This window comes from Callorhinus ursinus, unplaced genomic scaffold (genome assembly GCF_003265705.2).
Source record: "Callorhinus ursinus isolate GAN/ISIS: 27379988/994484 unplaced genomic scaffold, GSC_fseal_2.0 scaffold3, whole genome shotgun sequence".
NCBI classification, from domain to species: domain Eukaryota; kingdom Metazoa; phylum Chordata; class Mammalia; order Carnivora; family Otariidae; genus Callorhinus; species Callorhinus ursinus.
Window position 1 is genome coordinate 53,403,523 of NW_027397065.1, and position 25,675 is coordinate 53,429,197.

At 42.1% G+C, this 25,675-nt stretch overlaps 1 protein-coding gene across 4 annotated transcripts in view; it reads right to left on the reverse strand.

Annotated features, from left to right (window-relative positions):
• SNX18 (sorting nexin 18) overlaps positions 1–25,675 on the reverse strand; it is an 81,301-nt gene that overhangs the window by 33,294 nt on the left and 22,332 nt on the right. The window contains exons 2-3 of one of the 4 annotated variants that reach the window (XM_073890915.1): positions 20,775–20,917; positions 11,612–13,131 (exon numbers count right to left, since the gene is read on the reverse strand). In XM_073890915.1, coding sequence (XP_073747016.1) covers positions 13,093–13,131; positions 20,775–20,917 — 182 coding nt within the window. In that variant the 3' untranslated portion in view covers positions 11,612–13,092. Of the gene's footprint in view, positions 1–11,611; positions 13,132–13,681; positions 13,739–18,280; positions 20,918–25,675 lie in introns of those variants that run through there. The other 3 variants (XM_073890914.1, XM_073890913.1, XM_025867287.2) reach the window with 3 other exon arrangements.

A 25,675-nucleotide genomic window follows, 5' to 3' on the forward strand; every position in this document is an offset into this window, starting at 1 on the left:
GGTGATCAGACTTCCTATTTTCTGACACTCTCTTGGGGGTGGTAACAAGTTCATTGATATTTTTTGAATGCCAACTCTGTGCTAACCTTGCTGGCCCTATGGGGAAAAGAAAGGGAGGCTATGAGTCACCCACTTAATTGCATAGAATATAATTTCATGCTGATTATTGGGCTAAATTCCTTAGATCTATTTAAGATTGATTAAATCAGTGATGATTAAACATTAAATGGTTACTTTGTACAACTATGAAATGACAATGAGATCTATATGGATATGGGTAACTGTGTTCATTTCCTGAGACTGTTGTGACAAAGGACAAAGTGCAAAGCCACTTTGTACTTTGTACTTTGTGGTGGCTTAAAACAGACATTTATTTTCACACAGTTATGGAGGATAGAAGTCCAAAATCGAGGTGTCAGAAAATGAAAGCACTTATTCAAAAAGAAATATGCACCCCTATGTTTATGGCAGTATTACTTACAAGAGCCAAAATATGGAAGCAATCCAAGTGTCCCTCGGTAGATGAATAGACAAAGAAGATGTGGTATATATATATATGTATATATATATAGACTCTTGGTGAAGGTTGAGGTGTCTCTGTTTGGTAACCATAATCAACACACCGATTATTTTGCGATCAGAGCTTGTTTTAGCGATGTGACTACAAATCCCAGAGCTGAGTCTAGTCTCTTCAGGGCTGGGTCATAGGGAAGTAGCAGTGACTGAAAAGAAGGTTCAGGCACTTCTCCAGCACTGTCCTTCTTCAGGTGGCCAGGCCCAGAGCTCAGACAACCACCCCGTTCTTTGGGAATGGGGGAGGGCAACGGTTGTGCAGAGATGTGGTGGGGGGGGTGGAAGCAGGAGGAAAGGAGAAGAGAAGTGGGAGTGAACCCTGAGGGCCTAGAAGATGGAGACAGGGTGCTGGGGCTTCCCTCCCCTGGCAAGGGAAGGGGACAGTTTACCCATCTCCCCTGGCTTGGCATAGGGGTGCCCTCACACAACCACGGAACTGGGCCTGCGCGCTGCCGATGTCATGTCTGCCCCTGCTAACAATGTTTCTAATGTAAAGTGTGTCACTGGAGTACATCCTTTTCCTTCAGAGACGTAGCATTCAAAGGTTAACAACACGTCCTGCCAAGAGCACAAACACAAATCTTGGCATGACAAATGAGGCCTTGGCCCTCTGGAATGGCCACACTTTAGAAACCAAGGGAAAGCAGAGAGAAGCAAAAGGCCACAGTTGAAAAGAACAGCCCTTGTGACTTCCACAAAAAAATGTCTGGATGGAGCCAAGGATGAGTTAAGTATTATATGCATGGTTTCTAAGGAAACTTTAAAAGCAAATAGTGCATCAGGGAGGAAGGCACTCATTACACAGATAAGTTCCCAATCCCAGGGACCAGCTTCCCCTTCCAGCTTCTACAGAACATACCATGCCAAGGATCCCTGGCACAAAGGCACCCAGTGGCCTCCACACAGGTGGAGGGAGTCTCAAGAGACCAGGCAAGAAGTAGGTGCTAAGGTGCTCTGAGCTCTGCTGGACCAACGTGAGATGCCTTCTGTGTATCCTCCAAGGTGCCATCACTCTAGTAACAGCCAATAGCCTTTTCTGCTAGATTTGTGATCCTCTGTGTACCCGTTTGCCCATCAGCAGGCACTCAGGTAGAGTTAACTACTTATGTGGCTCTGGTTTCTAGAGAGGAAGACATGCAGTGGAAAGAAAGGCAAAAACTTCGAGCTCCTTCCTTTTGTTCTTCCCATCACATTGCCCTGACAAAATGAAACATCTTCAGTTCCCAGGCAAGGCAGTTTGGGTCTGGGGGAAGCCCCAAACCCAGCTACTTTACAATTTATATGATATTCTCTGCCTGTTCTGAGACCCCCTCTGGCTGGTCTTCAGTGTTTATACACCTCTGATAGCTTCACACTCCACCCTCACTAACCTTTCCTGGGCCAGAAAAATCTCCCTCTAACTCCTTCCCAGTGACCTTTGTTCTCACTCCCAATTCCTGAGAACCACAGCGTATCCCATCCCACCCCATTTTAGTGTGTATATGGGTATATTCACCCTCTTCAATATTCTCATGAAATTTCATAGCTTATTTTATACGTATTGAATGTTTATTCCTATGTGTTCATTTCTTGCTACTAGTGTGATTGATTGTTAGGTTTTTTTCTCTCTGTTTTACGATGGATTATTATTTGAATATAAGGCAGCTTGGTTGAATTTCTTTAATAGATTTCTTTTCTCTACTAAAATTATTACTTTCCAGAACACAGTTGGAGAATGCCACTATAGAGTGTCAGAAAGTGGTTATTATATGGGGTGACAGTATAATTCTTTATGAAAATATGAATTCATAGTAGTGAAATCTGCTTTATTCTGCATTTTGATACATTACACTGTAAGTTTCTCTCAGCTAGAAATAGCTCCTGTTTTCTTATTACAGGACACACCATCCATTTTCATAGTGTAAACACAGCATTCAGCTCCAGTGATGGAGTTGCAAATGCCTGTCCTAAGATTGAACTTGTTTCAATATGCCTTTGCCCACTGAAATTTTGCATCTACAAAAAGTAGAATCCTAATGCACTCATGCTTTGTTTTTAAAGAGAGAGAAAGTAAGTGTGTGCATGTGCAAGCTGTGGGGAAGGGCAGAGGGAGAGAATCCTAAGCAGGCTCCACAGCCAGTACAGAGCCCAAAGCAGGGCTCAATCTCACAACACTAAGATCACGACCTAAGCCAAAATCAAAAGTCAAATGCTTAACCAACTGAGCCACCCATGCGCTCCTGCACTCATACTTCTAAGTAAAAGATGAGAAGGTCTCTATGTGGCTCATCACTCACTAAAATAAAATAAGTCATACTTAATTGTAGCTATTTTAGAACATACAGAATTTCTAGATCTGAGATACTATTCTTATTTACCCATATCAATCCTATTTCCAAAACCTATGAGGAGATCAGAAGAATAGGCACAGTATATCATCATTTGTGTAAAAAGGAGTGACACATCCTTACATATGTTTATACATGTACAGAATATCTCTACAATGATAGATAAAAATCTGGCATTAATGGTAGCCTCTGGGGGAGACTGGAGCATACAGGCAAGCAGGAGTCTTACTTTCCACTGTGAACTCTCTTGTACTCTTTGAATTTTCTATCACACAAGGGTATTATACTTATTAATAAGCTTCTCTGTCAAGAAGATATTGAGAAACTAATATTTTATGCTAGCAACAGCATGGTGAGAATGAGATGGGAATATTTAAAACCTGCAAATCGGATATAAGTTGGTATAGTTGCAATTGACATGTCAGAAGCCTTAAAAAGTTCCTTTATCTGCATTTCTGATTCTTCTTGAAGGATGGATTCCCCAAAGCAGAATTACTGTGTGTGATAGGCAGAATAATGGTTTCCTCAAATGGTCCCACATGTCCTAATTCCTAGAACCTGTGAATATGTTATGTTATGTAGCAGGAGGGAATCAGGTTGCAGAGGGAATTGAGGTTGCTAATCAGATGATTTGAGAGGAGAGATTATCCAGGATTATCCAGGGGGTCCCAGTGTAATCACTAGGATCCTTATTAAGTAAAAGAGGGGGACAGAAGAATCAGTGTTCGCATAATGCAGTATAAGAAGGAGTCAACTGGCCATTGCTGGCTTTCAAGATAGAAGGGGCCATGAGTCAAGGAATGTGGGCAGCTTCAGGAAGCTGGAAAAGGCAAGGAAACGAATCTTTCCCTAGAGCCTCCAGCCCTGGCAATGCCTTGATTTTAGCCTAGTGAGCTCATTTTGGAATTTCGGCCTCCAAAACTGAAAGATAAGTTTATGTTGTTTGTGGTTTCCACCACCAAGTCTGTACTAATTTGTTAAGAAAGCAGTGTAAAACTAATACGTTCTGTCAAAGAAATACTCATTTATGAGTAAAAAATCTGGAGAGAATCTAAATGTCCACTAACCAAGGAATAGAAAGTAAATGATACTACATTTATATGAAGGAATATTACCCTACTGGCAAACATTTGATTTTGAAATTTTTAAAATGTTCATGAGAAAATATTAAGTTGAAAAAAAGCAATTTGTGGGGCGCCTGGGTGGCTCAGTCATTAAGCGTCTGCCTTCGGCTCAGATCATGGTCCCAGAGCCCTGGGATCCAGCCCCACATCGGGCTCCCTGCTCCACGGGAAGCCTATTTCTCCCTCTTCCACTCCCCCTGCTTGTGTTCCCTCTCTCGCTGTGTCTCTCTCTGTCAAATAAATAAAATCTTAAAAAAAAAAAAGCAATTTGTAAACTTGTATCAGATTCCAATTATAGAAATCATATACTCATATATACATCACATCAGTCAGGATTCAGCCACAGAAAAGAGAAGTTACTCAAGCTACTTCAAATAGAAAGAGACATATAAAAAAAAATCAGATCTATACAAAATCACAGGGGAACTGTAGAGGAGGGACTCAAGAGGCCTCTTGAGAGGTCGGCCAGCCTGCAAGGTCCTAGTAGCCAGATCCCACAAGGGGGAGCGTCAGATGGAGCCTAGCTGGAAGCTGTGCCCCCCAAGGCAGTGGAGAGATGGTCCCTTTTCTTCCCTCCTTTCCCCATAACCACTAGGCTAACTCATATGGTGTAAAGAATGTTTAAATCTAACACCACATTTTCCTGCCTCCATATTTATAAATAAGAAACAAACACCAAAGAATCTTTGCTGTGAAGAATGTAGGCTCTGGAGTTCGAAGACCCAGATTTAAATCCCACTCCGTATTTTCCTACACAACCCTCCCTCTTGGCACCTGAGCACCTTTGTTGGTAAAGGGAGTAATGTCAATGCCTTCCCCACAGGGCTGCCTGAGGGTCGACAGGGTCAGGGGGCCACACACTTAGTAAAGTTAAACTGCTCCAAAAATGGTAGCGATTGTTTTTCTAATATTTTCCTATACTTATCAGGTATTATTTATCATGTATTGATTTTATCAGCAGAGAAACAAAAACATCATTTTAGGAAAATCCAAGCTGGATGTTAAGCTTCCAAAAATAATCACAGTCTGAAGAAAAATACATAACTTTCAAAACTTGTTGCCTTGCATCAGGTTCTGTCCGTTGTATATCTGCTTCCTGTTGATAAGGGGAAGAATAAAGACACAAGTTCCATGTAAAAGTCAAGAGTCAGTAGACTGAGTATTTTCATTCTCAAGGCCATTAATTCTGCACAGCAAATGTCACTCTCCATCTTCTGCATAAAAAGCACCCTGTTTTGGCATTTGACAGTGAATGAATACATTTGGGGGGACAAAGGGAAGATGTAATAATAAAAAGGAGTAAAGGAGACAACTGGTTTTCAGCGAAGGCTGACTATTGATTATACAGCCATCTAAATATGGACATTTATAACTGATTTAAATGTAAACTCAGATGTAAACTCAGGTGACCCCTTTGGTAGTGGCTACTCAATTCCAGCCTGGTCCCCAGATTCGGGCGCCACTATCTCTCCTTTTGCAACAGGGACCCTGAGGGGATATGCCTGACAGTTCACGTTTTCACATGCATGCTTTGTCCCTCGATGCCACGGCTTCCCTTTGGGTTAGTCAGCTCCAGCTTCTCTTGCCAAAAGGAGATATCAAGTCCGGTGCTCTCTGGTCATTGCCCTGTGCTGCAGAGGACATCTTCCAAGGGCCACGTGGGCGATTCACTTTATAACAACAGCCACCCTTTTTAATTACTTTTAAAAACCTCCCTGCTAGGATGAGTCAGGTTTTACTCCTTGCAAATCTTCAGAAGGTTTGGGAGTTGGAAAGACAGTCACCAGAGCATGGACAGTAGGTAAACCAGGACCGTCACTGAATTTCAGCATGGCATATTTCATGGCTTGTTCCTTTTCTACATCAAACAACCTCATGGTCTCCAGAGACAAAAAAGCATCCAAGTACGTGAACTTTAAAGGATTTAAGTATAAATCCCAATAGGAAGTGATTTTACTTTTATTTCCAAAGTCCATTACACACAAGTAAAGGAAGTAAAGCTATTAATTTGGTCGGCATTACAGATAAGGACCAAGCAGGAAATGACTTTGTATGTGACATCATCGAGGGCCTGTGTCAGAGCGGGGACGGGCGGGGCATGTCCTTTGTCCCATACAGATCTTTCCCAGCCTTCTCTGAATGAAAGAATGGTACAGGCAGGACCAAATTTAATTATGTTACCTCAACATGGATTGTACTGCTCTGTGTGACCATGATGCAGACATTAATAATGAAAGAAACAAAGAATGAGAAAAGAGGGAAGGGGGGCGGCCAGGAGGGAGGAAGTTAAAGCTCTAATTATTTAGTAAGATAAACCTTAGCTGGAGAAGCCAGTACATGTTTCTAGGAATTTTATATCCTAGTTAAGTAATTGTGTCCTTGTGTCATTTTTAATAAGAGCCTTTCTACTTTAGAGAATACTTAGGAGGGTGCTCGATGGAAATAACATTCATCTCACACATGCAATCTTTAATTGTCAGGCATGAGGATGCAGAAGAAAGACAAATTAGGTTCAAACCCCAGTTTGCTTGCGTGACTCTGGGCAAACTACTTAGTTTCTTCACCTGCAACATAGTGTCAGTTATGCCTACCTCCCGGGGTGGTTGTGAGGATTAAATGAGCTGATGCTTGGAAATGCCCAGCACAGTTGACACCCAATAAATGCTTGCGGTAACTTCCTCCCCATGACTGCTTAGTAGATAACTGATTGGTTTTTGGTTTTTGTTTTGTTTTTAGGTTTTTCTTTAAATTGTGGTAAAACATAGATGACATAAAATTTGCCATCTCATTCCTTTTTAAGTGTACAGTTTAGTCCCACTGTTGTGCAACCAAACTCCAGAACTCTTTTCATCTTGCAAACCTGAAATGCTCCACCCATCAAACGGTTCCCGCCTCCCCTTCTCCCCAGCCCCTGGCCACCACTGTTCTATTTTCTCTTTGTGGGGAATTTGACCACTCTAGGTCCCTCATATGAGTGGAATTTGCCTTTTTGTGACTGGCTTATTTCAGATAATCAGTTTTTTAGGTCACTCCCTGAGACGTGACAAATTTTTACACTCAGACACATTTTGGCAATTGTATGTTATATTGCAATATTGCATGGTTCCCAACTACTTAGGTAAAAGCGTGAAGTTGTCAAAAATAAAGGTGATCCATTATGGGTTAGATCATGTGAGTTGCATGGATGGATTTTACACTAGTCAATTCTCAAATCACCTGCCATCACTTGTGACTTATCCCTTTTACTGCTTGTAAATTCCTAGAGGTCAGGTGGTTGCTGGCCTGCATGAAGAGCATGATAGATACTAACAGACTAATTAATAAATTAATCAATCTATGAACTGCTAGCAAGAAAGTATTTATCATAGGGCATTTCCCTTACTATTGATTTCTGTGCCACATCTTTACTCATCAACTGATGGTACTTAGACAATGCAAAAAAGATCAACTTTTGGATCATGGACACTTCTGTGTCCCATCAGCTTCTTAACGTCAACACGTGTCAGATTTGTTTAGTTTTCAAATTCTGTAGTACTAATTGATTTGTAACAGCAGAGTTGACAAAGGTTTTATTTTTTTTAAAGATTTTATTTATTTATTCATGAGAGACAGAAGGAGAGGGGAGGGGAGAGAGAGAGAGAGAGAGAGAGAAGCAGAGGGAGAAGCAGGCTCCCAAGGAGCAGGGAGCCCGATGCGGGACTCGATCCCAGGGCCCTGGGATCAGGACCTGAGCCAAAGGCAGACGCTTAACCATCTGAGCCACCCAGGTGCCCTTGACAAAGATTTTAAACATTAAAATATTCGGAAGTGGTCAGGGTGAGAAGAAATAGGGGCTTGAATACAAGTGATAGTAGAAATTGAAACCTTTAAGCGGGCAGTTAAATTTTTTTGTGTGCATTCTTCCCCTCCCCACAACTCTGCAAGTTTATCTTTCGTTAATTTATTCCACAGAGATGATCATACAAATGTTCAAAGATATAGGACTGTGGCAAACTGAGTAATGGTCCCCTAGAAATGTCTACATCCTAATCCCCAGAACCTGAGAAGCTGTGGGTCATGTTCATGACAGGGAGTAATAAAGATTGCAGATAGAATTTAAGGCTTCCAATCAGCTGACCTTAATATAAGATGCTGCTGGATATACCAGGTGGGCCCAATGTAACCCTGAGGGTTATTTAAATGTGGATGAGGAGGGCGCCTGGGTGGCTCAGTTGGTTAAGCGACTGCCCTCGGCTCAGGTCATGATCCTGGAGTCCTGGGATCGAGTCCCACATGGGGCTCCCTGCTCAGCAGGGAGTCTGCTTCTCCCTCTGACCCTCCCCCCTCTCATGTGCTCTCTCTCTCTCATTCTCGCTCTCTCAAATAAATAAATAATCTTTTAAAAAAAAATGTGGATGAGGAAGGCAGAAGAGTCAGTGGAGGAGTGATTCCATGTTAGTATGAAAAGATTCAACCAACATTTGCCGGTTTTTAAGGTGGAAGGGAGCCAGAAGCCAAGGGATGTAGCTGCCTTTCGAAGCTAAAAGAGGCAAGAAAAAGGATTCGCCCCAAGACCCTCCAGAGCCTGCCAACACCTTGATTTTAGCTCAATAAAATCTGTTTTGGATTTCTGACCTCCAGAACAGGAAGGTTATAAATTTGTGTTGTTTTAAGCCACCAGGTTCGCGATAATTTGTTCTAGCAATGGTAGGAAACTGACACAATGACCGCAGATGTTCAGAGCAGCATCGTTTGTGACAAAATCTGTAAGCAACCTAAAGTCCTTCAATAAAAGCCTGATAAAACATTGTGTCATCACCATGGATGTAGAAGATTTTAGACTTTCACCAAAGAGAGAGCTTTTGGAGGTAACCTCTCTCTCTACTTTGGGCAAGAGCTTGCCAGTCGATTTAAAATAAAAGAGTGGGAAAACATAGATAGCAAAGATATTCCAGTTCATAAATTGTCCTGCTTGTAAATGCATCGCAAATATAACACAACACGGAGACGGTAGTACCTTTGGGTCACCCAGTCTTCTTTCTTAAAATAAATCTATAAATATGCCAAGCACTGTGCTAACCAGGAGGAGGTACAGAGGAAAGAAGCTGACTGAGTAGAGAAGGAGAAGCAGGCACGAGACTTCTATGAAATGCAGGAGAGGTCAAGGCAGAGGAAAGCATGGGCGTGCCGGGAGCACAGGGAGGGGTACCTCACTCAGTCAGGGTAGGAAGGAGGGACAGCGAGAGCGGCCAGGAGGAGGAAAAGCCTGAACCCAGCCCCAGAGGAGGGGTGGGGTTCAGCCAAAGACGACTTGGAAGGCCTTACTGGCGGAGGACGCAGCTTGCAAAAGGCTGGCACGGTGTCCAGCGTGCTGTGCGGGTGGGCTGGCACAGGAGAAAACCAGTCAACTCAAAAATGCTACAGAATTAGCTGTTTTACGTTCTCGGAACCTGTTTCCACACCTTCATTATAGAATCATGAAACCTTCCTTGCAGGAGAGGATGGAGGGATCTGCCCAGAGTCTCAGGGCCAGAAAAGGAAGACCTGGCTCGTGGGAGTCGCTGCCCCATGCTCATTCCTCCAGGCCCAGGCCACTCCCCAGAGGAGCCCCTCGGCCCCAGGCAGGCTGGAACCACTTCTGGTTCTTTAAAACCTCGATGCATTGAAGAATGGAAAACATTTCGTGGTATATTTTAATCATTTATATTTAACAGATCACTGCTCTTAATTCATACAAAATACAATGAAATAAAATTGTGCTTTTCAAACGGATTACAGACTAAAATTATATTAATTCATCGTTCATTGCAGGCCATGTGTTCTGGTAATGGGACATTTGACTTTATATAATGAACGTTTTCTTCTTTCAGTCCCTTCACTGATTTTCTCTGACTCTCCATAAAACCTCCCTGAGACAAGAGAGAACCTTTGAGCGCCTTAGAGAACGAGCAGCCTCCACAGCCTGCCGGTGCTAGGCCCTGTTTATACTGCCTTTAAGAAAGAAAGCAAAGTTGTGCATCAGAACCGTCGGGTGGGGTGGGCGGGGGAGGCTTTTTAAAACATCCTGAAGCCTGTGTCCCACTCTCTAGGTTCTGATTCAGTTGGTTTAGAGTGTGGTCCAGGCAACTTCATAGTTTTGAAAGTTCCTCAGCTGATGCTAATGTAGAGCCAGGGTTGAAAAATACCATACCTGCAAGTAGGAGAGCCTGGCAGAGGAATCCTCTGAAGTTTTAACTCATTTGCAGGTTATTTGTTAAAAGACGAACAATGGTTGAAAAAAAAAATAGATCAACAAATGGGAGTAAAAGGACGTTTCAATAAAAAGTCTCACTGAGGACAAACTGCAGGGCACAGCACAAGCACCCTCGCCAGCAGGCAGAACACAGGGCACAAGGAAGGCCCAACCACAAAGAGCAAGAGACCAGATAGATGTTTGCACATTAAGGGGAAAGGAATCCAAAGGAATTGTGAACAGTCTGCTAAAGCTCGCCCATTCAGTTTGCAAACGTCATGTGGCAGCATCCTGAGCTGGCAGTTATGAGGTCCCGAGGGTGGATGGAGAGACACCTGCTGGGCCCTCAAGCCCTATGTTGAAGATCTCAGCACTGGTCAGAGAGAGTCACCATGGCAACCAGGCAGACAGAACTGCACTAAGAGAAAGAAAAGATTCTCAGGCCGTAACAGGACGGCCAATCTACTGCTGAAATATGGGTATGTGTCCCCAAAACCTTGGAAGTCAATTTTCTGTGTCAGACCTCTCTAGTCAGGCTTCTATACCTGGGGGCAGTGATGAGGTGGCCCCTAAGAACTTAAGAGTATTCTCTGAGAGCTGAGTTATAAAATCATTATTTAATAGATCAGAAGAGTCACTCTAAGGAGAACAAATAGCTCTTGAATCAGAGCAAGATAGATCATTTAACTACAAAGTAATAAGTTACCCATCAAAGGGATAATCCTCAGCCATGGAGGCATAGAAAACAAAGGAAGACACTGTTCTTGGGCTTGCTAAGCTCCACAATGGGGACACAGTGCCCTCGTCAAGAAATTCTACCTGACTATCCTAAGCTTCCACCTTAGTGTGGGCCCCCATCACACCTGGATTATCAGGAAGTCTCCTAACTGGTCTCCCTGTTTCTGCCATTGATCAACCAAAGTGACCCTGTCACAACATGAGGTAAATCATGCTTTTTTTTCTGCCCAAACCCTCCAGGGCTCCCCAACTCAGAGAAAAAGCCAAAGTCCTCACAACAGCCTATATATGGCCTTCTATGACTGGATACCCCCACCTCTGGGAGGCATCTCTTCCTGCTCAGGCCTCCACCACCACCACCTCTACACTCTACCCCCCACACCTCATTCCCACTCCCATCCCATCCTACCTCCCTGATGGGCTTCTTCTTTTTTTTTTTTTTAATTTTATTTATTTATTTATTTGAGAGAGAGAATGAGAGAGAGAGAGAGAGCACGAGAGGGGGGGAGGGTCAGAGGGAGAAGCAGACTCCCCGCTGAGCAGGGAGCCCGATGCGGAACTCGATCCCGGGACTCCAGGATCATGACCTGAGCCGAAGGCAGTCGCTTAACCGACTGAGCCACCCAGGCGCCCCCTGATGGGCTTCTAACATGCCAGGTAAGCTCTCTGGCCTCAGGGCCTTTGCACTTGCTATTAGTGTTCCAGAATGTTCTTCCCTTAGGTAGTCACATGGCTCAAAACTTAAGTCCTTCAGGTCTTTACTTCAGGTTGGAGGCCCATTCTGGCCACTTTACTTAAAATAACAAATTCTCCCACCCCTCACTATACTCCTACCCCCCTTCCCCACTTTATTTTCCCCATATCCCTTATCACCACCTATATAGTATATGTTTCACTAATTTGAGTATTATATCTCTTCCCATTGGAATATAAATTCACGAGGGCAGGGATGTGGGCTGGTTTTGTTCACTGCTGTGTTCCTAGTGCCTAGACCAATGCCTGGAAATTAGGAATTCAATAAATATTTGTTGACAAATCAATCAGCCCAAGTGTCTAGGGTGTCTCTGCTGTGCCGGTGGCTTCATCCAGCTTTTTGAATGACTCAAACGTGAGTTGATGGTGGGTAACTACCTTTTCCATAGCAACCTTTCGATGATGCTTTGGTCTCCCACGAGGTAAAGCAGGAGAAAATATGCTGGTCAGAAGACAGGTAGCCTGGTCCCATTCAAAGTTCCTGTAATGAAGGAGTCAGAACCAGCATGGCAATTTATTACTTGTTCATCTCACTTGAGGCTTCAGACGGCAAACAGCTCTGATGGCGGTGAGTTCCCGGTCCCGGTCTTGACCGTGAGAGGCCCCGGCCACCCGCTCAGAGGCCAGCCTTCCTCCTGACTCCCGGAGCTCGGCTTGCGCTTCTCTTTCAAATTCGGCCGGTTGTGTGTCGGGAGAGCAGACAGCAGTCACCCGGCGGGGATCTGACAGTCCAAACTGAAGCCGTTCCCAAATGGCTGGGGTAGGGCGTGAGGTGCCGTCACGGGTCTCATCGCTGAGGCACAGATCTGAATCCGGCCGGCCCGCCGCGTAACAAAGCCGGCACTGTGGCTCGGCCCGGCCGCTGTCTCCTCCTGTGGCCGCCTCCTCCGCCCCCTGCAAGCACAACAGAGGTCTGTCTGTGGAAAACCGCCCGCCTGAGCAGCCCGACCACTTGTGCTAATAGTGCGGATGCAGAGGGCTAGCATTCTGGCATTTCGTTCCTTTCAGAAGATGAAGAAGTTCGGTGTTATTCAAAAACCTGGTGAGTCACAAAGATCTTCTGTTCTCCACACCACACCTTTCCTGTCTTCACCGCCGGTGCGCATCCCCCAAGGGGAAGTAAGTCAGGGACAGGGCTTGTCCTCAAGGAGACTACCACACCACCTCCTCATCGGCTCCAGCACCTCACCCCGCATTCTCAAGTAGGCGGTGGGGTGGTTGATAACACGCTGTGGAGTCAGGTGACCTCGGTTCAAATCCCAGCGCGGCCTCTCTCGGGCTGAGCGACCACTGAGGAGTGTTTTCTTGTTTGTAAAATGGTTTTGCAGGAGAGTTCTGTAGATCAAATCGTGTAGGTGATGGCAGGTCATAGTATCCAATCTAGAGCATGATGAACACTCCATGTCTACGTGGTAGGAATAAGAAGTAGATGTCAGCCCAGGATCTGCGGGTACTTAGCTGCTAAATGCCATCACCAAAGTGTAGGCAAAGGTTGAGACACTTGGGCCTGGAGCATTGTGGAAGGCTTCACAGGACAGGGAGGAAGAAGAGGGGTTACCACAGAGAACAGACTATGGTTTGGTCATCTCTGTCTTTACATCCCACTTTAAATGTTCTCCTGAACAGCATACGTCCTAACGCTATGGTATTTCAACAAGGAGTAACATAATGAGGACTGACTCGGTCATTATTGTGAGTCCATTGTCCGTACAAGATTGTTCCTTCTATGCTTGTACAGTGGGCTTCCAGGTCTCAGAGGGATTGGTACAGAGCTAGAGTCCACCCTCCTTCTTACAACATTTTTTTTTCCTGGTAGTTTAAATTTTAAAATTTATCTTTAGTTATCTTTTATTTTTATTTTTTAAATGGAAAATACATTCAAATTCAAAAGATATAAAAGTATACAATAAAGATCTTCCTCCCACCCCTGTCCCCAGCCACCCAGTTCCCAGACCCCAAAGCAAACAATGTTACCTTGTTACCAACGGTCTCCATCTACTTACAGAAATAACCTACGAATATATGAGGAAATATATTTATTTTTATTTTCTCTTTTACTTAAAGTGTAGCATATAAAATAGTTCTGCCCTTTTTTTTCCCTTGGGAAAATTCCATAATGCTGTATAAAGAGCTTTCTTGTCTTTTTTTTTTTTTAATGACTGACACCTATAGTTTTTAATCCTTCAGATAACTGTGCAATTTATCATGAAATCACCTGTCAGCATGAGTACCTAAAAAGTCAAATTTTCTTTCCATGGATTCCAGAATAGGAGCCATTAAAAAGCAACATTTTTCAAGAAAGCCCTTTTTCTGGGATTACAGGTTTCACCTTCCCTGTAAATACTTTGGTTCAGATAAAGAACACAGGCTCAGGGAGTTGATGGTATTCCCCAGTTGCAGCCTTGTACCAAATATGTAGCTGGCACCTGCTACTCCAATCGGCTCACAGGGGAGTTCACAAATGGGCGAGGTGATGAAAAAAATGATCAAAACTAGATGTGAAATACCAACAGATACACTGAAACATCATCAGTTTTAAGCTGAACCTAATTTGCTAAAATCCTTACCTGTTCTCCAATTTTTTTTCAAGGTTTTTCTCCTCAAGGGAACCATTATGAATCAAAACCGAAAATTGCATTTTCTAAAACTACTAGGTTGAACAAAAGCAGAACCGAGTTGTCTAACCAAACTTGATCTACACTAATATTTGATTTGTTTCAGGGCACAGTTATTCCAAAAGCCACTCAGAGGCATTAAGTTCAGCTTCTCAGAGTGAATGCCTTGAACGTCATTTAGAAATATCTGCAATTGGCATGAGGTCAGGGCCAAGATACTAAACACTGAGCATAGTGCCCCTCTTAGTCTTAGGCTTCGAGTACCTATTTTTAAGGTGTGAAAGCAGCAGACATCAATACAATCATCATTAATCTGGTGAACAGAAACAGAATTCTGAGCTGTCTGCTGCAGATATTTCTGGTAAGAGCTGCAGGACCACTTTCTGAATATACTGGTAGTTAGCTCTTTTAGACCAAGTGGGGAGCGCCTTATTGGAAAGGGGTTATCTCTGAAGAGCTGAGCTCCCCCAAGCCCAAAAGGAGGAATTTGATGAGTCTGGGAAGTGATGAACGAGGCTTCCAGATGGAATATGCGAGGATGCTGTGCAGGGTTCTGGGAGAAAGAACCTGGAGAGGGGTCTGGACCTGGGGCAGCGCTGGACTGGGGGACAGCTAGACAAAGCAGGTAGAAGGTGAAAGAGCCGTGCCGAAAGCAGGATCTCCTGCCTGGCCAGGCCCCAAGTGTGGATTCTTTAATTTTCCACAGCACAGCTGATATGAAGTTCTTATGGCTTAAATCCTTCATCTTACCCCTTCCCTTCTCACAAAATCAAGAGGATCTTTATTGTTCTCAGTCCTGCCATGCTCTGGACTCAGGGCTTTTGATTTGTTTTTCAGTTCTCACAAGATTTCTGTGAAGGGGATACTATATCCCTCTGCGGACAGAAAACTGTCTCAGAGAGATTAAGTGACTAGCTCCACGTCACACAGTGTTTGGGAATGTGGCTATTATTTATTAAGTACCTACTTCTGGAATTTTTTTTATCACTTCCCATGTTATTTATAAAGGGAGTACTGCGAAATGATTGAGGACTTAACTTCCTGGTTAATCTAATACTCTCAATAATTTGATAAAATCTAATCCTGTCCTCTACCATTGAGGAAATGAAGGCTCAAAGGCAGGTTGGTGAGTTGTCCGAGGTCACTCAGTAGAGAAGTGAGGCTGTGACCCCTAGTTCCAGCACACTGCCTTTCTCACTGTAATGCTGGGTCAGCTTCCCCACTGTGCTTGCAGACAAGTCCAACAACTCAGCAGTTATTAAGCCCTGAGAGCCATTTCCTGGAGCGACTGAAAATTTAAACCACTACTAAAATAAGGTCTGATGCATCTGGCCCCTTTCAAGTTAGAAAGCATGTCCAGATAGGCTGATAGGACTCACAGCAACAGAATATCACGTTTCTAAGCCGCTCTGAAGGTAGCTTCACAGGGACAATTGGCCTTGTCCTAGGCAGACTTCTGGTACAAGTTCACCCAAGAAGTGAAACCGTTCTTCAAACCAGACAGGCCACTATAGCAGTACTGGAGCTCCATCTCTGCCACAGGAATGATGGGATTGGGACATCCTGGGAACAGAGCCAAGTGGGAGGAACCAATGATCCCTAGAAAGGCTCTAGCCATGACCCAATCCCAGATTAACTTCACCCTAGCTCAGAGGCCTGGCATGGAAGATGCTCAGCTGCCCAGCTCGTTTCTCCAGGTTCCTGCTCCTAGATCCCTAGCAGAGCATCCTCTGTACTCTGCCCAGAAGTCCGCTTCACTTCCCAGAGCTTACTACGTGAGGAGTTCTGCTGCTTCCTCCTGTGACCAAGTGGAACTTGCCGTGGCTAACTGTGACCCTGACCAACTGGAATTCAACATTCGACTTGACATTAGTTCCTGTGGTTCTGCCAGGGCCATTCTGACGGCAACTGAAACCCGTTTATATTTTCATGGAGGTGGCAGTTGGAAAGAAGGGGAAACCACTGGATTTTGGTTCTTCTCCCCTCTCCCTTCATATCGCTATGGAAGTGTCACACCTTGCCTGCTTCCCCAATTGAGACAGAGCAGAGCAGCACATAAACCGCTGGGGACACGGTGACAGGACCAGAGACTCTCATCTTCTCCAATGGAAATGAATGCAGAGAGGGGAATTTCAGAGCTTCCCTTTGCACCACACCTTCATGCCCAGTGCACAAAGCAGAACAGAATACCTATCGATCTAGCAGTGGGGACCTGGGAAACAGGCTGGGGTTTCTGAGAAGCAGGGACATGGCATCCAATGTAATCTGGTTTAAATTAGCACACATTTGAGCCAAATCCTCATTGACTCTGAGCTCCATCACTCAGTTTGTGTAATCTTGGGCAAAAGATACTAGATTATCTCTGATCCTTTTAATTCATCTATGAACAGGAGATAGAATCTCCAGGTTTATTGTGAGGACTACCGCATGAAGTCCATTTTAAGAGGTTCCAACCATTTCCTTTCTTCCCTCACATACCCTTTAAGAGAACCTCTCCATCTCATACCCACCCCACCCCCAACCCACAGCTGATTTGTCCAGCTTGGGTCAGGTGTCCCCTACTGGCCTAAGGAACCCTGTGAACTAAAAGATACCTGGGCCATTTAGACATCCTGGACGATGCTGAGAAAGCCAAGCCACAGGACATAAAAAAAGGAAAAAAGAATAAACAGATTCATAAAGAAAAGAAGCTGACAGAGATTACAAAGCCCCACACAGAAGGCAAGCTTAGTTCCAGATGGGACTTTGGCCTCATGTGGGATTCACCGGGTCCCTGTACCCATCCATGATCCTTTATATCTTGAACGAGGATGGTTTGAGCTGTCCGATTTCTGGCAACCAACAGTGACAGACCCCAAGAGAGGCGGTGTGAAGTACTGTACTCGAGTACCTATTATGTGTCAGGTGCTAGACTCACAGTAGCTATTATTTCAAAACATCTCACTCACAGTTTACTGCTATATGCCTAATAGTTATGGAAGATACTAACATAAGCAGATACTCAGTGGGACTACCTGAATGGCTTAGTCAAACTAGCTCGTTTCATGAACAATGTCTATGGCAACTGCAGAAGGAAGCGTAGGACAGTGAACACACTCTTCTATTTTTTTATATAAGTCTTTCACATTAAATAAATACCTCCTTGACTACTGGAGAAAAAAATAATTATCATATTCCACTGAAGCTGAGAAATAAAGCAACCTTTGTTTATTCTTTTAAAAGATAAACATGACTGATCTGCACTAATCATAACATTTGAATGAAATAAAACAATGTTCAACATTTTTAGTCTATAAATAATTAATACCCTATTTTACTAATTCTGTTAGCCAAAGATAAGACTGCAAATGAGAAAACTGGATAATGCTTATTGATTTAAAGGTATCAGACATGGTATTTGATTCTGAGGAAATGAAGACATAAATGGAAAAAAAAAAAAACGCCTATAGCAACAAACTTGGCAAAGAATGACATTTAAAGGTCGAACATAAATTTCACATGCTTGACTTGACAGACTGAAACATTTTTCAAGTCCTTAATTATGAAAACAGCAGCAAAACGTAAGACAATTAAAACCTGGCATTTAGGACTCTGCTGTGTTGTTACAAATACATGTAGGACAACTATATCAGTGAAGCCCAGGAAACTACTCTATTCCCAATTACTACTCTATGCAAGCCAATGTGCACGGACTCTGCTGCACTTTCAAATGTGTTCCCTTGTTCTGGGTTTAAACTGTACCTATAGATACAACAGGCTGAACGTCATGGGATTGTAATGCATGGCTGCAGACCCAGGCTCACTGCATGACAATTATTACAGCACATCAAGTCCGTTTGTAATGAAAATAGCAAAACCAGGCTCAAGTGGACGCCCTCATGTTATAAATACATCACATATCAAAATTACAAATTACAGAAATAAAGACAAATAATGGCATGAAGGGCATGATAGTTTATTTTAAAAAACTGTACCACACTGATCATAATGACCAGCATACACATTATGATGGCTTTTCTCTTGGGTATTAACATTGCAGTATACTTGTATACTGAAATGTTTTAATAGGACCAAGAACGTTAGAGAAATAAAGATCTTAGATGAAAATGAACACTAGTAATTCTGGTGTCCTACCCCCACAGAATTCATTTAAACCCCTTATGAATCAGTGGCATTATAATGTTACGTAGTTATGAAGAACAAAAGTTCTCTTCTAAGTAGGCAGCATGAACTTATACCTCCTTGTACTTTAATCTTTAGTTTTTATAATTTAAGCTATGTCCACCCTGGCTAAAGCACAATCATAAAGACACCTCAGATAATTTCCATGCTACCACTGCACAACTTTAGTGATTTTACTTAAGAAAAAAAAAAAAAAAATCAAACCACCATCAAAATAAAGAGGCAAATAAGAATGATTTTCAAATCATTTGAAAAGCATAGTGCTTATCTGTCCGATACAGACTCAAACTTAAATTAAATGCTATAATTATAATCTCCAAACTTCTGCAATAAAGTTAACACATATATATATGGGTTTTGTTTATAGAACTGTACTTTGCAATCAACAAGAGAAGTTACTTTTGAGAGAACAATATATTTGGTTACAATCCCATGTATCTGGAGTAGAGACAAAGCCACATGATGTTAAATCTGGCTCTAGGTTACCTAAGGTATAAAATTTTGATCAAAATTATGATAGTCTGAAAAAAGTTCAACCCATATGAGATGATTTTTTAGAGTAAATGTGCTATTAATTATTTCAACAACCGTTTTCTTTTTTGACTATCTGCAAATTGACCCTTTCTTTTTAATCAATGTGACTCACCAATATTTCAAATTGACCTCTTTACTTCCGTGTTACCATTTCAATATCCAGGGACTTCTGAGGCAGCATAAGTCTGACTTCATAAAAACAGTAGATACTTTAACCTTTCAGTGACAATTTTTAAATCTGTAAACTCAAGAATCACATTATTTATAGCTCAGCAACTATAAAAACATTGAGATTCTGGCATCTGAAGCCAGAATCTCTTTGTGCTTTTTAAATTAAGCTGCTTTTGAATCTTTTTGGTGTTTATCAGCCATTCATATTTCCCTTATAATAATAAAAGAATATATTTAAAATAATTTTTAAGGTTAAATGTCCTGGGGGCTTATCAATATTTAAAAAAAAAAACAAATTTTTTTTTTCCTTCAGCATTTGGAATAGTAGAAATTACTTCTGGTCCCTCTTTAGATCAACCAACACTACTTTCAATCACGTATAACACTGAATTTTACAGACATCCCTGAAAAGTTTTTAAGTAAACGAGTGAATCACAGTGGAGTCTCAATCAGTTAACAGTGTAGATCCATTAAAAAAGAAAAAACTGAATATTAAAATCTTCAAGCTAAAAAAAAAAAAAGGAAAGCAAGCCCTCCTAAGAATTAAAACCAAGTGTGTGTCATCACTGATTCTGTGCTTGTGTCCTCAACTGATTAGACTCCTCCCTCTCTGTGTTATAAGACATGTTCGTTTCAATCTCCACGCCAAGTTTCCAGGACACTTGAGTGAAGAGGCTATGCTACTACAGCATCTAAGGGAATAGAGTGGCACCATTTTCTTCCCTAACAGACTTCATGTTCAAAGATGAGCATCAGGCCTCCCTCCGCTGCACTCACCAGCGTCTATCAGGAGACAAAACTTGCTGTGCAAACCGATGACAGCTGATCCGCCCAGCCCGCCCCCAGCGCCAATATGAGGTTACCAACAGGTTTGTCATTATATGCACTAGCCTTTCACTCTTTAGATCAGAAAAGTTGTGGTTACTTAAAAAAAAGGGAGGGGGTGGAGAAATGAAAAACCAAGAGTTTAAAGGCACAAAGTCGCATAGCTGCTCTAGTTGGAGTTTGTAAACAGAGAATAGGTTGAATTTAGGTAATCCCAATCTATGAGAGTAAAAAGGCATCCACAGCAGGCTTTTATCCAGCCAGCTTCTTTGAGACCCTTCATGGGTTGTGAGGTCTACAAAGTATGCACTAAAATACCCATACTTCAAAAAGCAATAAGGCAAATAGTATAATCATTATTCCAAAAGTTACAATGGTAGTGTAGGCATACATAGTATAATTTAGTTACAATGTGTGGTACTGTTTCTATTATGTAACCATATTAACTGTTTCTTTCCTACATAATTATATATTCAGCCAAGCTTCAGTTGAACACAAAACCATCCTTGTACCACCACTGATAGTTGGCAATAGCTCTTTGATAGCAGTTTTTATTCTGCTGTAGAAATATCCTTGAACTGAAAAAAGTCCACAACCCAATGACCAGTCATTAAACACTATCATATTTGTGAAGAGCTTCTTCCAACTTCTGTGTCACTTTTTGGAAAAATATTATTTGCTGTTGTAAGAAATGCTGCATCTGTGATTTAAAGTCTCTTACTCGAATTTGATGGAAGTGGTGAATTTCAGCCAAAGTGGCAAAAGAAATAGTGTTACAGCGATCTTGAATGCCATCAGCCTTTTGCAGCTCCATCTTCCCTTCTTCCACGTGTCGCCTACTCTCCTTTACTTTGGTAAGAGCTCCTGTAGTTAAAAAAAAAATTAATCAAATACATATACACATGTATCCCAATGGCAAAGCTACATAGTAAACAGACTCTTGAGCATTATAAATACTTGCCTAAGCTATTTAAAGCCCTTTGGAACTTAAAGGGAACTTAAATGACTGTTATTAGAAAACAAAGGAATCTGATAGGGTTTCTGAAAACCCCTCCACTGCTGCGACTTCACTTCTCAAAACCAGCACTTGCCAAGTGACCAAGTATCTACAGTATGTGTCATCTCCTCCAAGTAGAGAGACTATATGGAATAGATCATAAACTGCAAGGAGCTGTCTCTAAAAACACAAACCAAGAAACTGCAATTTTTACTTAAGAGAAAGCATATGACACCATGACACACGCCTATAATAAGAAAGTTATCTATAAACACATTACCCCAAAGATGGTACATATCTACTTCCACAGAAAGTCTCCCCGAAGAATTCTTGTTGAAGATTCTAGAACTAGATCCTGAAACATGTTAGTGCCAACTCTGTGTTTTAGAAATCATGCCATGTCATGGAGGGGCCTTGGAAATGATGGCAGTCTACAATGGGAGGCCACCCTCAATGGGGTTGGCCAATGAAGAAGGGGTGATTCCATGTGCCACTAGGAGACTCACACCTGGAGCACTGAGCCCTGTGAAGTAAGAATTTCTCGAGGGGCTGTAAGGATCAAGGAGTTTTGAGTCTGCTCTAGTGATGACCTGAGAATGAAGCCAGAGGGCCCATAGCCTCTTGTCAAGAAATGTCACCACAGGGTGTGTGCAAGGGGGAAGGAAAGGGACGGTCACTCTGGCAGGTGCCACATGAGGGCAGACCTTCCCCCAAAAGCATCATCACATGAAGACAGAGAGCTAAGGATGGTGAGGGGTAGGAAACAAAGGATCTTCATGGGTTCTTGGGAATGAATGATGATAAAAGCTCAAATCACTTAAACATGGCCAGCTCAAGAATTCAGATTTCCTGACTCCATCTAGCACTTACTCTACTAACCCAAGACAAAAGGTGAGAGAGAAATGTCCAGGACACTTGGCTGGGCAGTCTTCAACATGGTGATACTAAGGGGGACAAAAGAAGGGAACCTGTTTAGGAGGAGGTGGGAAAGCTGAGGAATTCTGGTTCAGAAATTTTCAGTTTTAGCTAATGGTGAAATATACAAGGGGAAAGCCCTATTTCTAAATTTCTTCAAATCTCCTAAATAATACAGAGTTAAACCTAGCATTGCATAAAACCCTTAGGGGGTAAACAGCATGCTTTTTTGGGGGGGGGGCGTTTTTTGGCATAGCTCAAAGACCTGAGAAATTAAAAGTGTTATATATACATTTAGTGATTATGTATGTACATTTTCATTTGTTTATTCTAAATAGGGTCTTTAAGTGAGAAGCAGTACAGACTTCCACTTGACCCCACAGCAGACATGCGGGGTCTCCTCCGTAGAGAGCAATCATTTGCATTAACATGGTTTCAAGAAGAACCCTGACCAATCCCACTAGGAAGCCATCCCTCTGAAAGTGGGCACTTGTCACCCATCTGCCATTGCCGGCAGGACTAGTGAAGCCATAAAATCTGCCTGCTTGTCATTTACACTAAAGAGAAAGAACCTTCCCCCCAAAAAGAGAAAGAAATTTTTATAGCGAATTTATCTTTCGTATATTTGTACCAGTCTCGCAATTTATATACAAAAATTAAAGTCGAAAAGACCAGGAAAGCATATGAGACAGAAATAAAGGAAAGAATTTTCAAAAAGATGACTGAGAATATGCAATTATGAAATACATGTTTAAAATGGCAAAGAGAGAGATAGAAAGAGGAAACGAGAAGTTAAGAGAAAAGGCTCAGGTGACTTGACTATTTTATCATGATTCCACTCCCAGGTGCCCAAGCGCACTGGGCAAACAGTGAGAACATGCGGCGTCCTACCCTGAGCATCCGTGATGCATCTCTGCAGCATGCTGCAAGTATTACTCGTTCCAGTTACTAGAGCCTGGAGAATAGAGACCCGCAGACAGGGCTTCTGAAGCCTGGCCTGGCGCTGGGTGAACGTCAACTAAGCTGCAGCTCATCCAACTCTAAATGAGATCACCATATTCTTAGAAATGACCCTCTAGTATACAGAATTACAGATGTGCCTCTCTAAAAACCAACTTAAAAGTGAACAAGTCTCAAGTTCTCGCAATTTATCACACAGGCCAACATTTTCAGAACTCTTGGACACAACAGCAAGTATTAAATCTCTCTGAGGCCTAAGGACCTTTGTCATTTAAGTTTTTTAAGTGTACATCCCAAAGGAGTCAACAGGAATTTAAGACTCATTTTTCTCCCAAGTATGAATTTAGTAAATAACACAAATGTTGCCACCTTCAAAGTCCGCAAAAGGTTTGGCTCTGGGGCAAGGGTTTTAATTCGTTCAACAAACGTTTATGGAAGACCTGGTGTGTATAGAGCATACTGCTACAGCAAGATTTCACATATTTCAGCATTCAAGACTCCACCCCGGCTTCTTTCTTGAGGAAGCCACTTGGCAAAGCACGTGGGGAGGACAGGCACACAATCAGGACAGGAAGTGAAATAGAACCACGAAGTACATAACTCTGCATGGGAGTTAAATATGTCTTTCTTCAGGATAATATGTGAAATTGTATCACCAGGGAAAATGCTCAGAAGACCTACTACATGCCAGGCACTGTGCTAAGGACAAGGTTGGAGGTGGGAAGTGAGCAGGGAACAGGCATATATAAATAAGTAAATGGTAGTTTCCCAAAACAGTAATACTCTATGCTGGACACTATCCTAAAATGTGTATGGAACCACAAAAGACCCTGAACAGCCAAAGCAATCTTGAAAAAGAAGAACAAAGCTAGAAGTATCACAATTCCAGATCTCAGGATATACTACTACAAAGCTGTAATAATCAAGACAGCATGGTACTGGCACAAAAACAGACACATAGATCAATGGAACAGAATCGAGTCCAGAAATAAACTCACATTTTTATGGTCAATTACTACAAAGGAGGCAAGAATTTACAATGGGAAGAAGACAACAGTGCTGGGAAAACTGGACAGCTGTATGCAAAACAATGAAATTGCACCACTTTCTTATACCATGAACAAAAATAAACTCAAAATGGATTAAAGACCTAAATGTGAGACCTGAAACCCTAAAATTCCTAGAAGAGAACATAGGCAGTAATTTCTTTGACATCAGTGGTAGATACTTTTTCTAGATATGTCTTCTCTGACAAGCGAAACAAAAGCAAAATTAAACTACTGGGACTACACCAAAATAAAAAGTCTTTGCACAGCAAAGGAAACCATCAACAAAAATCCCACCTACTGAATCAGATATTTGCAAATGGTATTTCTTTTTTATTTTATTTTATTTTATTATGTTATGTTAGTCACCACACATTACATCATTAGTTTTTGATATAGTGTTCCATGATTCATTGTTTGCATATAACACCCAGTGCTCCATGCAGAACGTGCCCTCTTTAGTACCCATCACCAGGCTAACCCATCCCCCCACCCCCTCCCCTCTAGAACCTGCAGTTTGTTTCTCAGAGTCCATCGTCTCTCATGGTTCTCCCCCTCTGATTCCGCCCCCTTCATTTTTCCCTTCCTACTATCTTCTGTTTTTTGTTGTTGTTGTTTTTTTTAATATATAATGTATTATTTGTTTCAGAGGTACAGGTCTGTGATTCATCAGTCTTACACAATTCACAGCGCTCATCATAGCACACACCCTCCCCAATGTCTATCACCCAGCCACCCCATCCCTCCCAGCCCCCACCACTCCAGCAACCCTCAGTTTGTTTCCTGAGATTAAGAATTCCTCATATCAGTGAGATCATATGATATTTGTCTTTCTCTCATTGACTTATTTTGCTTAGCATAATACCCTCTAGTTCCATCCATGTCGTTGCAAATGGCAAGATTTCGGGGGTTTTTTGATGGCTGCATAATACTCCAGCAAATGATATTTCTGATAAGGGGTTAATATCTAAAATACATAAAGGATTTCTACAACTCAACACCAAAAAACCAAATAATCCAATTAAAAAATGGGCAGAGGACCTGGACAGACATTTTCCCAAAGACATACAGATGGCCAACAGATACATGAAAAGATGCTCAACATCACACATCATCAGGGGAAATGCAAATTAAAACCACAATAAATTATCACTTTATACCTGTCACAATGACTAAAGAACACAGAAATAATAAGTATTGGTGGGGATGTGGAGAAAAGGGAACCCCCATACACTGTTTATAGGAATGCAAATTGGCAGCCACTGTGGAAAACAGTACAGTTCCTCAAAAAATTAAAAACAGAATTACTACATGATCCAGTAATTCCACTATTGGGTATCTGCCCAAAGAAAATGAAAACATTAATTTGAAAAGATATGTATACCCCCCTATGTTTATTGCAGCATTACTTACAATGGCTAAGATATGGAAGCAACCTGAAAAGTCCTTGATAGAATGGATTAAAAAGATGTGTGACACACACACACACACACACACACACACACACACACTGGAATATTACTCAGCCATAAAAATTAATGAAATCTTGCCATTTCCAACAACATGGATGGAGCAAGAAGATGTATAATGCTAAGTGAAATAAGTCAGAGAGACACAAATACCATATGCTCTCACTCACATGTGGAATTTAAGAAACAAAACAAAGTGAAAAAAGAGACAAACAAAACAGACTCTTGAATACAG